Source organism: Oxyura jamaicensis, chromosome 7 (genome assembly GCF_011077185.1).
Source record: "Oxyura jamaicensis isolate SHBP4307 breed ruddy duck chromosome 7, BPBGC_Ojam_1.0, whole genome shotgun sequence".
In the NCBI taxonomy this organism is placed as follows: Eukaryota; Metazoa; Chordata; class Aves; order Anseriformes; family Anatidae; genus Oxyura; species Oxyura jamaicensis.
In genome coordinates, this window is record NC_048899.1 from 37,754,048 (window position 1) to 37,766,323 (window position 12,276).

Consider the following 12,276-nt stretch of genomic DNA (forward strand, 5'->3'; position numbering starts at 1 on the left):
GCAGACAGCTGTCACACTATGAATCAGATTTTAAACCATGGTTTGGAGAGGAAGATTTTAGCTTTATTTCCCACTTGCAGAACAAAGAGCATCTGTTTTTGACACTTGTAGTTTTGTGCTGATCTGGGGGTTTGCCTTGCAGTTACATGTAGGGAAATTGAATTCAAATATCCAGTGAAAAAGATTCCCCTGGTATTTTTTAATTGATCAGGGCCGCTGTGAAATAAAGTCCAAATTATATCTGAAAAACCGAAACTTTTAAATGAGAAGCAGTCGGTGTGATTCTCTTCGGTCCCATAAATGGTGTGACTAGAGACACTGTGAGCAGATAGAGTGGTTATTAGTTTTATTGTTCTGTGGAATCTGAAGACGCTGAACGCTGAGGAATGAACAGACTTTGGCTTGAAAAGTGTTCATGTGTGCTGCAGTAGTTAGGGGTAGAATGGTTTCTTGGACACACTGGGAATCAAAAGAGCCAAAAGTGAGTCACATGGACGACTGCAGACATCACATTTAATTGTGTAATAATACTACAGCAAGCACAATTGGAGCAGGCTTGCTGACCTCACAGCTGAAAGCACTATTTAAGATCTGGCTACCAGATGTTCCAATAGGATCTAGCCAGCTGCTAGCGGAGGTTACCCTGAGTGTTTTAACAGGGGATATTTACAGCCTAATAGTTCGGAAGAGATGATTGCACTGATTTTCTTCTCTGCCCTGCTGTGGGAACAGGCTCAGGCATGGGGATTCAAGGACGGAGTGCTGCATAACTCTATCTGGCTAGGTAAGAAATAATTTAATCATGAATGTTTCGCTGCAAAAGTCACTGTATTTATCTAACAGTATAAAAATAAACAGCTAGCAATACCAAAATGAGCCAGGCATTAATATTAGCAAAATCTTCATTGAAATTGGTCATCAGTTTATATCAGTAATGACTGCAAGTTTAGTACTTATAAGCCTTTTGTTTTATTGTTTCTCTGAAGTGCAGGAAAAAATAGTTATGGAATATTTCATCTGAATGTGTTTTCCTACAGCATGAGGTGAAGAGAAAACTGTTAAACAGTAGCTGCTTCTAATGAAGGAAAACAAGTATGAAAAGAAACATTTGCCAAAGGAATGAATTATTTTCTGCATGAACATAGTTCAAATGCCTGGGGTCCTACATATGAAACTAAATGATCTGGAAATAATATCAATATCTTTCCTAGGTTTCTAGGGAAGTACAGAAATGTATGCTTTGGCCATTGGTTTGTTCTCATCATTAAACAGTTGAGAAAAGATTCCAAAAGGGCTATAAAAATGTTGTGGGAATAGTTTCTTATACCTCGAGTGGGTTTAAATGCCTCTTTGAGTTCTTTTATAAGTCTTCATAATTATCCAATACAACAGCAAAACATATTCAAAATGCAGTCACATAAAATACGCCAAAGCAAATATATGCACCGAGTGCTCTGTTTTATAGACAAATGTTTACAAACTCCTTTCTCCTGTCTAAGGATGCTGCATATTTCTTTAAGGATTTTAAGGCATTCCTGCAGCCTGTACATTTTTGTAGCGCTGAGATGTTTCATGAGGAATTGGAGCCACACTCATAGCTGGTGCAGCAAGCACGTGGCTCCAGCCCCTTCTCAGAGGACCATGTAAACAGCAGGAACAGAAATGAGAAGGAGCAGTGTCAGTATTGCTTTCCATCTGGCTGCACCTTTTTAATGACTTGCCTTTCCTTCTGAACCTGGAGCACGCCCGCTGTGTCCCGTGGCTGCTGAGGGTGCTGGGGGGGAACAGCTTGGCAGCCTCACGCGCCTCCTCGAGGGGCTGCTCTTCGAGCGGACGATGGCAGGGGAGGGCTTGGCGTGGGGAGCAGAGCTTGTATTCCAGGCTGGAGCAGCGCTTGGGGATGCAGCAGATGAGTAGCACTGAGGTTGTGTTAAACCCTGACAGCAGGGGCAGAGAACCCCAGCCCCAGGGTAGTGGGCTCAGGACACCCAGCGCTCCTAAGATCATGTTTTGCTGCACCTCCAGCATTTACAATGAGAGTAAATAAAAATCAAGGACAGGAGCAAAAACTGATGGCTTTTTCTAAAGGAACAAACACGTGCAAAAAGCTGGAAGAACAATGTGCAGCTTTGAAATAACCACTCTGCTTTCCATTCTGTTTTCCAATGAAACTCCTTTTAAAATGCACCATCTATTCCAACTGCCGAAAAAGAATTACTCAAACAAAATCCAGACTGCAGTCAATTAAATTACCAATGGAATTCAGTGAAATTACATACAAATGAAGAAAAATCGGGCAAATTCACAGCCATCTAATGTATGAGTCTTTGATTTTTTTTTTTTTTTAAAAAAAAGGAAGTTATTTGAGCAATAAAACAAGTAACCCCAATTTCACACTAACTGTGGACAAGCATTAAAGCAAGACCCACCCTGCTAAGTAAAACCTCGGAATGTGCAGTGGCATCTGAGCCTCGCTTATCTCCTCTTCTGATAAAACATGATTGAGACCAGAGTGAAAATGAAGGGAGTCTTCCATTTTACCTTTCTTCCTCAACAAACCATTAACACAAATATCAAATATTTTGTAGAGGTCAGGCTAGAAATGCTCGTGTGTTTTACTTTTTTCAGTGGTACAAAAGATCTTTTGTTTTCTCAGTAAACACGGAGCCCTGCAGCTGATTGTATCGTGTCCTGCTAATGTCTTTCTTGTGTGAACGGAATTTTATGGTCACTCATTTTTGAAACAGGCACGCTATAACCAAAGACTCATTGTAAACCGATGAGAAGATTGGAACAGTCTTGCCCAAATATGTTCAGGCGCTTATTCGAGAGCCGGTTCTCAGTGCAGGTTTCCCCCGACAGGTTCTCCCCTCTCTGTGGTCCCAGTTTCACCATGTGTCAGGGAGGTTTGGGGCCATGCCTGCCCCATTTGCTGTAGTATGACCATGCCAGGAGCTGTACCTGGCTGTCGTCCACTTAAAAGTTACGTATTTGTTTCAGCCTTTAACGTGTAGCACCGTGCCATGCATAGTGAGGGAACTGTATTAGGCCAAGTCTCACACTGGCTGTGTTTGTGCAGAAGAGCTTGGCCACGGTTCACATTCACCTGCTGCTGTGGGTGAGCAGGGGGTCACTGTCCTTGCCCAGTCCTGCTGGCTCTGGGCCTCAGGGAGAGCTTTAAGAAATGTGAGTTGGAAGAGAAGTGTCCCATCAGCCGTGCAACCCATGATCTTTTGTGGAAGGAGAAAAGGGGGTGGAGGAATCCTGGAAAGAGCACTCCCAACATGCAGGTTTTCAGGCAGATAAAGAGCCAGCTCAGCTGAAAGATCTCACTGTGGCCCAGGGAGAGGAGATTTCAGACAGGTCTCATAAAGAGAGCAGCCACTTGTGTGTGGTCCTTTCCGAAGGCTACTTTTCTCATGTCACAAGGGAGCCACAGACAGATGGGGGATCGCTCTCAGCAGGACACCACCACCCTCTGAGACACTGCAGGAAGACTCGGCGGTGCTGCTGGTGGAAGAGCAGCCCTTGCAGAAGTTCTGAAGAGCAGATCTTTCCAGCAATACCCTGAAAAATGTGGTATCTGTCCATACTGACATGTTAGCATCAGTAAAAGTGCTAGGGTCACTTGTGAAAGTGACAAGCCTTAGGATTCAGCTGCCCCTTACTCCTTGACTCGGTGTAAGGGGGGCAGCTCAGCTAATCCCAAGGACTAACATCTGGGGTTTTCAACTCACTGCCAGCTCACTGCAGTTCACCTTTCCGCTCACTTACCTATGAGCTGCAGCGATCAATAATCTCATCACCAGGTTGTCCCGAGTGTGCAGGGAGGCTGTGGTGCGCTATTTTCTGTATTGCTCAGATTTCCACACGTGCTGAACTCAACATGAGCAAGCTGTAAAGAAACAGCAGCTGGGTTTATCATGATAGACTATTAGGTGAATGAAAAATGATGCTTCCTACAAGGAACTTTTTAAAAGATTTTTTTTTAATAGCATACTGTTATTCCACAGCTGGTAGGTGTTAGGACTTTTCTTCACACTCCAACTGGCTTCTTAGAAGGATTTTTCCCTACAATATAAGTAAACCCGTGCCCATGCCAGGGACATTCCCAGCGATGCTGCAGAAAGCAGCTCTCAGTCTTCGGAGATCGCTGTCAGCAATCTCACTGACTTCACTGGGCGCCAGTCCAGGGACTGTGGGTCCAAAAACTACATTGGCAAGCGTCATTCTGTATCTGATACGGGATCTCACCATTGCTAACCACAATTCAGTGGTGACCATATTATTTTTTTTAAAAAAATATCCTAACCTAGCCAAAACTGCTGATTCTAAGTATGTCACTAGAAAAGACATTCTCTTTTTCCCATGGTACCAGTAACTACTGTATGAATGCTTCCTGTTTTGCCTCTTTTTTTTCAATCATGTTGAATAGCATTAACTGCAGACAGACATTTTTCTCAGATTATACTAAATATATATTAAAAAAAAAGCAGAAGTGCTGTTCAGTTAGATATGCATATTGCTTCTGAGACAGATTTCTGCACATATGGTATCAGGCAAGTGAAACAAGAAGAGATTGTAAAACCTGTAGTAGCGCTGACAATTTCTAGGTTTCCCTGGAAAGATGCTTTATGTTGGACCTCCAACAGCAAAGAAAAAAAAAATAAAAAAAGGATGAAATTGTATTAATTTTCCGTGCAGCAAAAATGTCAGCCAGCATTTGTTCTGGTTCTGCCCTTTGTGACAAAGCTCAGATATTTTTATTTCGCTTTTTCATCCCCTTTAATTTTTACCTCTCTTCTGTCCAAGTAGCTCTGATTTGACTCCTCTGGAGATTGAAAACAAAGCTCCGATTCATCTTCCAAAAGCACTAAGGCTGCATCCAAAAGTATGCTGTGATGGCAGTCCAGAACGAGCTTCCCCCGCGTCAGATAGGATGCACAGAACCAGCGATGCTGACACCAGCGATCGTTCCCATAGCTACTGCTCTCTGAGGAGCCCTCTGGGAGTCCTTCCCTGCGTTTGTTGATTTTCCCTTGCTCAAACCTTGCCAAGCTCTGACTAGCTCTGTTGTTCAAAACTTCTGAGCTAACCCATACCTTAGGGGCGGGAGGGGTGCCTTCTCCGGACGCTTCCCGAACGGCACAGCTACCAGCTGAACAGCTTGTTTCGGTTCTCACCTGGCCATCGGCCCGAGGTGCGGGTCCTGGGGGGACTGGGGAGATGGGAGGGCATCCCACAAGGCTGTACTGAAGGCATTGACTGTTCTTGGTCCCCAGAACGAGCGGCTGGAGTGTACCACCGGGAGTCACGCTCCGGCAAGTACCGGCTCACCTATGCGGAAGCAAAAGCAGTCTGCGAGTACGAAGGAGGACATCTGGCCACCTATCAGCAGCTGGAGGCGGCAAGGAAAATAGGTCTGGAAAAAAAAAAAAAAAAAAAAAAAAAAAGCCTAGCCATTTGCTTATCACATTGCTCATTCATAATGCCTTGGATTTTCATGAATGTTATGAACTCTGGGACCGAGAGACTTGTAAGATCCTTGGATTTTGGCCCGAGCTGCACGCAGTTTCCCCCCTCGGCACCAGAGCGTGACCGTGCTACCTGCAGAGCTGTCGGGGTTGTGCCTGCGCCCGGTGCCGTGCATCCCCTGGGCTCTGGGAGCAGCACAGCCCCGAGCCGGCGGGGAGCCTCATTCCCATTCGATTCCTGATGAGGAATGATGAATTCATTCAGCCCATTAGGAAAACAATGGAAAATGACCTCTTCTCTAGAAATTCGCAGGCTATGCTGTTGAGTCAGAACCTGGCTCTCAGCAGCAGCACATATGTAAAAAAGGCACTTTTGTCTCTTCTGCGTGGCTCGCAGTCCGAGGACGCCACAAATATGTTCCAGATCATCTTGGTGAAAACATGGAATCAGCCCCTACCAGACAGAATAACACTGCATTCTTTGGCTATTGTATTTAGGTTCTCAGCCACAAAATGCATTAACAGGATCTTGTTGTTTAGCAAGAAATTTAGCAAGGCATTTTAGGTATTTACAATTAAACTGCAAGTATTTTAAGTAAATACCTCGTTCCCTTAGCTACCTTCCATGTATAGCATTTATTCACTCTCAGAACTTAATACTGCGAACTGGCTCTTGAGGTACGATTTAGTAAGTTTGTATGGATTCAAAAGGGAAACAAAGAGCACGATTTATTCACTTACATAACTCATCCAATGTATAATTTGATTACAAATGCTGGTACAGCATTTAAAACACACAACCCTGGAGACCGTATAGTCCATCTGCATTTGATTTTTGTCTTCACATGAGGAACCGATGATCGTGCTGTGGAGAACATAAAGCAATTTTACATTTCCTGCTTAAAATTATCCCCTCAAAGTACAATTCTTTCCTGTAGTTCAATTTCTATTAGGCTAATTACATCTGTGTCATTGATCGCCTTGAGTAAGTCCTGACTTACCGGAACAAAAAGCAGTTTCTTGCTTAGGATCGATTTATCACATCGATGCCCCGGTTCCCCCCCGTTGCAGGTTTCCACGTGTGTGCTGCTGGCTGGATGGCAAAGGGCAGGGTCGGTTATCCCATAGTGAAAGCTGGAGCCAACTGCGGCTTTGGAAAAACCGGCATCGTTGACTACGGGATTCGCCTCAACCGGAGCGAGAGATGGGATGCCTACTGCTACAACCCTAACGGTGTGTTCAGAAACCCCTTCCCCTCGGGTCCGAGGTTATGACTGCATGCCCTGCTGTCTGGCAGTGCAAAGGCACCCTGGCTCTGAATGAGTTAGCCTCAGTACCATAAACGCGCAGTCTGTGAAGGGGGATGTATTGACACAAATTGATCGGGAGCCTTGCACCCTCTGCTGTCACCAGCAGCCGATCCAGCTCGCTCGGAGCTCAGTGTCTCTGCGCTGCCTTGTGCTGTAGGTAACTGGGCCTGACCAAAGGCCCTCCAGAAACTAAAAGTGTGATGATACGCTGATGTTGATTAAAAGGTAAGTGATGTTCCCAATGTGATCTTCTTTTGTATAAAGGCATTTACATTTAGCCTACAATTTCATTTAAATATCTAACCTGAGGTGCTGAACAGATGTTGAGCGAAGTGGTCGTAACAGTGCATTAAGTAAAAAAATTAACTCCTGTATTGTAAGCACATTTTCCTACCTTCATAGCAAGATGGTAACTTAGAAAATTAAAATCAGTCTCAGTGATAATTACCCTTTTGCTTGCCTTTACATTTTTCCCAGTTTGCACATAAAGAACCATACGATTTCTTTCAAAGTTCTCTGTCATCTTGCTGCAAGCACTGCTGCTAAAAATTGGGAAACAGCCATGAGAGTTCTGAAAATAAAATCTAGGGAAGTTCTGGTTATCTTGGGTTTGTAAAAGCTTTTATTCTAAAAAATCAGAATTCACTCAAATCTGACTTGCTCCTTTTATTTTGTTCCAAATCTCACTTGTGTTCCTTTTATTAGCTGGACATGAAGTTTAGCTATAATTAAATGCAGCAAAGGTAGGCATGTGTGTTTTAATCTGCATCCAAGAACTACAAGAGTTGTCAGACATCTCAGAGGTACCGTGGCACGTTGCAGGGACAATGCCACCTCGCTAGGGAGCTGCCTCTGGGAGAAGTCTGCTGAAGTCACCGGAGGGTCTGCCTAAAAGGCTGGATGTGGCTGTCCAGGTGAGACGTAGGAATTTGTGCCAAAGAGGTAGAATGTAGGCTATGGTTCAAAATCCAGCCTGGAAAGTTACGTTCTTCAGTTATTTTATTTCTTTATTGTAAACACAGTTCTTGGAGGGAAATAGGGGTGTGCCTGCAACTCTGTTGTTCCTGTTTACCAGCCTTCCAATGCGTTTGTAGAGTCATATGCAGATAAAACATTATGACAGGGGAACCATTCTCTGGGTATTTTGCCTGTAAACAGGCAAAATGTTAACCCTTATTCCTTCTTTCTCGTGCCTGAGGTAGAACAAGTCTTGAAATGAATGCCATGCCTGGGTTTGAACCACCTGACAGGTCCAGCTCCCAGCAATGTCTTGTGCGTGTGCATGTGTGTGCACGTGTAACTGCAGTGTAACTAGAGAAAAGTGGGTCTCCAAAGCAGACCTGGAGAGATGCTTCCAACACGACAGACAGGACTTCACCAGACATGGGCCTTGTCTCCATTCGCCTCCATTCTCTACACTGCAGATGAAATATTTACACGGCCGCTGCGTCAGTTTATCTCGGTACCACTTCGCGTGGCTGGGAAGATGGAAGAAGTGGGCACCAACACGAAAAGAGAAGTTCAACTTTGTGCTCCATTCGAGTCCCCTGCTCCTGGGGAGCGTGCTGCCCTGGCTGGCAGAGCCAGAAGCTGGAGCTGTTGGTGACGTCTGTACAGCTGTGCACATTTGTTTGTGCTCGCAGGGTTTGAGCTTGTTTATGTGAGCTGGGCAGTTGTTAACCGAATAGCTCTGCGGGGTGGGGGACGCTCACAGATGTTCAGCACACAAAGAAAACTGCAAGAGAGACTACTGCCCTCATTATTACTGCATTTATGTCAGCCCAACACTCTCCTTTGTCAGCCTTCTCCTCTGGGAGGAGAGGTAGTTGCTTTCCAGATGCTCTGTTTGGTTAGAGGACAAAGGGAAACTAGAACTGCCAACACTCCCAAGACAGCCTGAACCTCTCCCATGGAAAGGAAATGTAGTTGTGCTGGGTGGGCAGCCTGCTCTGCCGGCTGGCAGAGCTCTCTGGCTGCAGGTGGGACACGAGTGTCCTGGGGCACAAAGCCCTTAGTTCGGGGCAGTGGACGAACGAAGAGCATTAACCACACCAGCCAGCTTCAGGGCCTGAACTCACACCTAAAAAGTGCCTCCCCAGGTCTGAACACGGGCACTTCAGGACCTCCACTTGGGGGGAGTGCAAGAGCTGCAGTGCTAACAGGTACAACAAAGTGTATGTGAGCACTGACCTTTACAAGGTGGGTGGGGGGTTTGTTTGTTTGTTTGTTATTTTGCACAAGACAGGCTTCAAAGAGGTTTTTGAAGAAGAAAGGCTGAAATGGAATGCCAGGGCAACGTGCAAGTACAGCCTTAAAGCTTACAGTTCAGCACAGTCAGAAACCCTAAATGCCTTTTACATGAAGCACTTAGCTCTGGCCCAAAGTCCACTGAAGTCAATGAAAGCTTTTCCTCTAAATTCAATGAGTTTTGGATCATGCCTCTTACTTCCAACATATCTGCTTCCAAAAGCTAGGAACGATGGACGTTTCTTGTGAATGCTGACTGCTTAAATGTATGAAAAACGCTCTCGTGCTGGATGTCCCTGTGTGATTTTCTATGGATCTGCTGGGTGAAAGAGCTCAAAGCATTAAATCATAGCCATATCCAAAATGAATACTTGAACTCTGATGTTTTTATTTTTCTCTTAGGAAAAGAATGTGGTGGAGTCTTCACAGATTCAAAACATGTTTTTAAGTCACCAGGCTACCCAAACGAGTATGAAAATGAGCAAATTTGTTACTGGCATATTAGAGTGAAGTATGGACAGCGGATTCATCTACAGTTTCTGGAGTTTGATGTTGAAGACGACACTGCTTGTATGGCTGATTTCTTGGAGATCTATGATAGCTATGACGACATCAACGGTTTTGTGGGCAGGTACAGTAATTCCAACTTTAATATAAAAATAATCAAATGATATATATTTTTCTGAAACATTACTTCAGAAAAACACTGTGTTACTTTGTCCAGTTAGCACCTCTGATATGCTCATAATACTTGTAGTAATAGTGCCTGACAAGTTACCTCATTTCACTTTTATTAACACAGCCCTGTAAAGGGTCTCAGGAAATTGTGCTTTGTCCTTTTCTGCTTTGTTGAATTACATGAAAGAGAGCTCGAGACTTTTTAGTCAGCTACTTATTTTAATTCTCTATGACTTTGCAGGAAGACCTAGCAATTTCAAAAAATATTTTGTATTTGCTTTAATTAAAACGAGGGAGGAGAGGTGTAAAGTGTTAGCAACAAAATTTATCCTTTGCTACAGAAGTCAAATATTTTGTAACAAAATCAGAACAGGTGTTCCAGGTCTCTCTTATAAAATTCCATTTGTCTCTTTGCTTAATTCTCACTTTCTTTTGTTTGCTGTTTTTGCTTGTTCTTTAGCGGTCATATTTTTACTATGAAGGTCCTCATTTTTCCGGTAGGCAGGGGGGGGGAAGTGATAAAAACACTTCCCAATTCCTGCCACTTTTCATATCCTTTCTACAAATCATGTGTAGCAAAGCAAAGATATAGCCCATTTGTTTCTCCTTTACAGATCATTTTAGATGTTTTTCTTGACAAAGTTCTTCCTTTCTTAGCCTTAAGCCATTGTTCTTTTCCTTAATGCCTTGTTAATTTTTTTTTCTTGTTTTGCATCATTTACTTCCTTCATATTTTGAAAAATGTTTCCTGCATTTTTCCTTCCCTTAATCCTCACTGTAAAATCGTGACAAAAATCCTTTAGTCAATGGCTTTAACATGCAGAGAATTCTGTGCACTGAACAGCTACAACCAGCTTGGCCCCACGAGGCACAGCTCCAGAGGAGAGTACAGCCTGAGAGCCCCGTGGTCAGTGTGCGTCCCCACACAGCAGGGTAGGGCATACCTGCTGTGTTCAGTCACGACCATTTCTCTCTTTTTTTTTTTCCAGATTTTGTGGAGATGAGTTGCCAGATGATATCATTAGCACAGGTAATATATTTGTACTCTTTATGGTTAAAAAAAATAATAATAATAAGCCCAAATAAACTTTTCTCCCTGCTTTCTCATAATAAGATGTCCAGAGACTCAATCTCTGCTTCACGACCAAGCTGCTATTCAAAACTACCAGCGTGCTTTTTCATCAGTGCAGCTACTTTTAAATGAATGATGTACCATTCCATGCACAATTTGAGGTTCAACTAGTGAATGCAAATCACAGCAGAATCCAAAAAATATTTGCTGCACACTCATGGTACAACCTCACCCCAGTGTCACCTAGAGATCCATGAGGCTTTATGCCTGTTTTGCATATCGTGGTGATTTTTCTTCTTAAATCAGGGTGACTTTTTTTTTCCTTTTTCTTGTCCAGGCAATGTGATGACTTTGAAGTTTCTGACAGACTCCTCAGTGACTGCTGGTGGTTTTCAAATTAGGTATGTTGCTGTAGACATGCCTTCAAAGTCAGGTGATGGAAAGAATACAACTTCCCAAGGAAAAGCAAACTTATTACCTGGAAAGTTTGGTATCATGTAAAAAGAGTAACATGATATGCTCATTAGGAAACGTGTTTTAGAACCCAATTCAGACATCTGTTTCTTCAGATAAGACAGACATACTGTCATTTCCTTCATATCTTTCTGACTTTTTATTTTCTGTTTTATGTAAGTTTTGTTAATAAAGTATACTAGGAAATAAATTATAAAATGTAATTACATGAATACTGGAAGACTATTTTTAGATTTCTAGACCTGTAAAAAACTGAAGAATTCACTGTTACCAAAGACTTTAAAGCTATTTTTGTATATAAACTGTTCCTTTTCCTTATTTCTTGCACCATTTGAACAAACTTGTTGTGACCAATGTTTCAAATATTTTTAAACCTAATTTGCTCTTCTCTCCTTATTTCCTTGGTTTCCACTTATTTATTTGTTGGATTGCTGCTTTCTTCCTTCCTGTTCTCTACACTATTTTTTTTTTTTTTTTTTTAATTAACTAATTTCCCTGAGTTCAAAAGGCGTTTGGAGTCCACTTATTCTGAAGATGCATAAATTCATCCTGCGGATGGCCTAGCGGCCACCCATGTTGCTGTCTGAAGTCAGAAGGTTGTGAAGCATGGAAAGCACAGGATCCATGACATTATCGGTGTAATCTTGCTGTGAGATGCATCAGAAAGTACTCTAGAAATTTTGTCAGCGTCTCCTCATGCGGAGCAGAGATGTTCATGTCTTTCCACTGGTCTGATTTCACTTCATAAAGAATCAGATGAAAGACTTGGTAACGACGATAAAACTGGTGAGATGAAGCATCAAAAGAAATTGCCGACAACCAGCGAACCCATTTTGCAGATACTGTCGAGATGCTGTACGTTGTTTACACGGGTTTTAAGACTGTACTGTTTGAATTGATAAACACCAATCATTTTCTGTACGTTCTCAACTTCGGTTTAAATTCCTCAGTCTGAAGCAGCATTAAAGCTACCTCTGTTTTAACCTTGTCCTGAGTTTGCAATGATGTATTTTGATTCCCT

At 43.0% G+C, this 12,276-nt stretch overlaps 1 protein-coding gene across 1 annotated transcript; it reads left to right on the forward strand.

Annotated features, from left to right (window-relative positions):
- The first annotated feature begins 545 nt into the window (after positions 1-545).
- On the forward strand, positions 546-12,243 carry TNFAIP6 (TNF alpha induced protein 6). The gene is made up of 6 exons (XM_035332316.1): positions 546-784; positions 5,283-5,420; positions 6,546-6,707; positions 9,434-9,662; positions 10,699-10,739; positions 11,119-12,243. The coding sequence occupies exons 1-6, from the start codon at positions 691-693 to the stop codon at positions 11,280-11,282; spliced, it is 828 nt and encodes a 275-aa protein (XP_035188207.1). The 5' UTR covers positions 546-690; the 3' UTR covers positions 11,283-12,243.
- Positions 12,244-12,276: the final 33 nt, after the last annotated feature.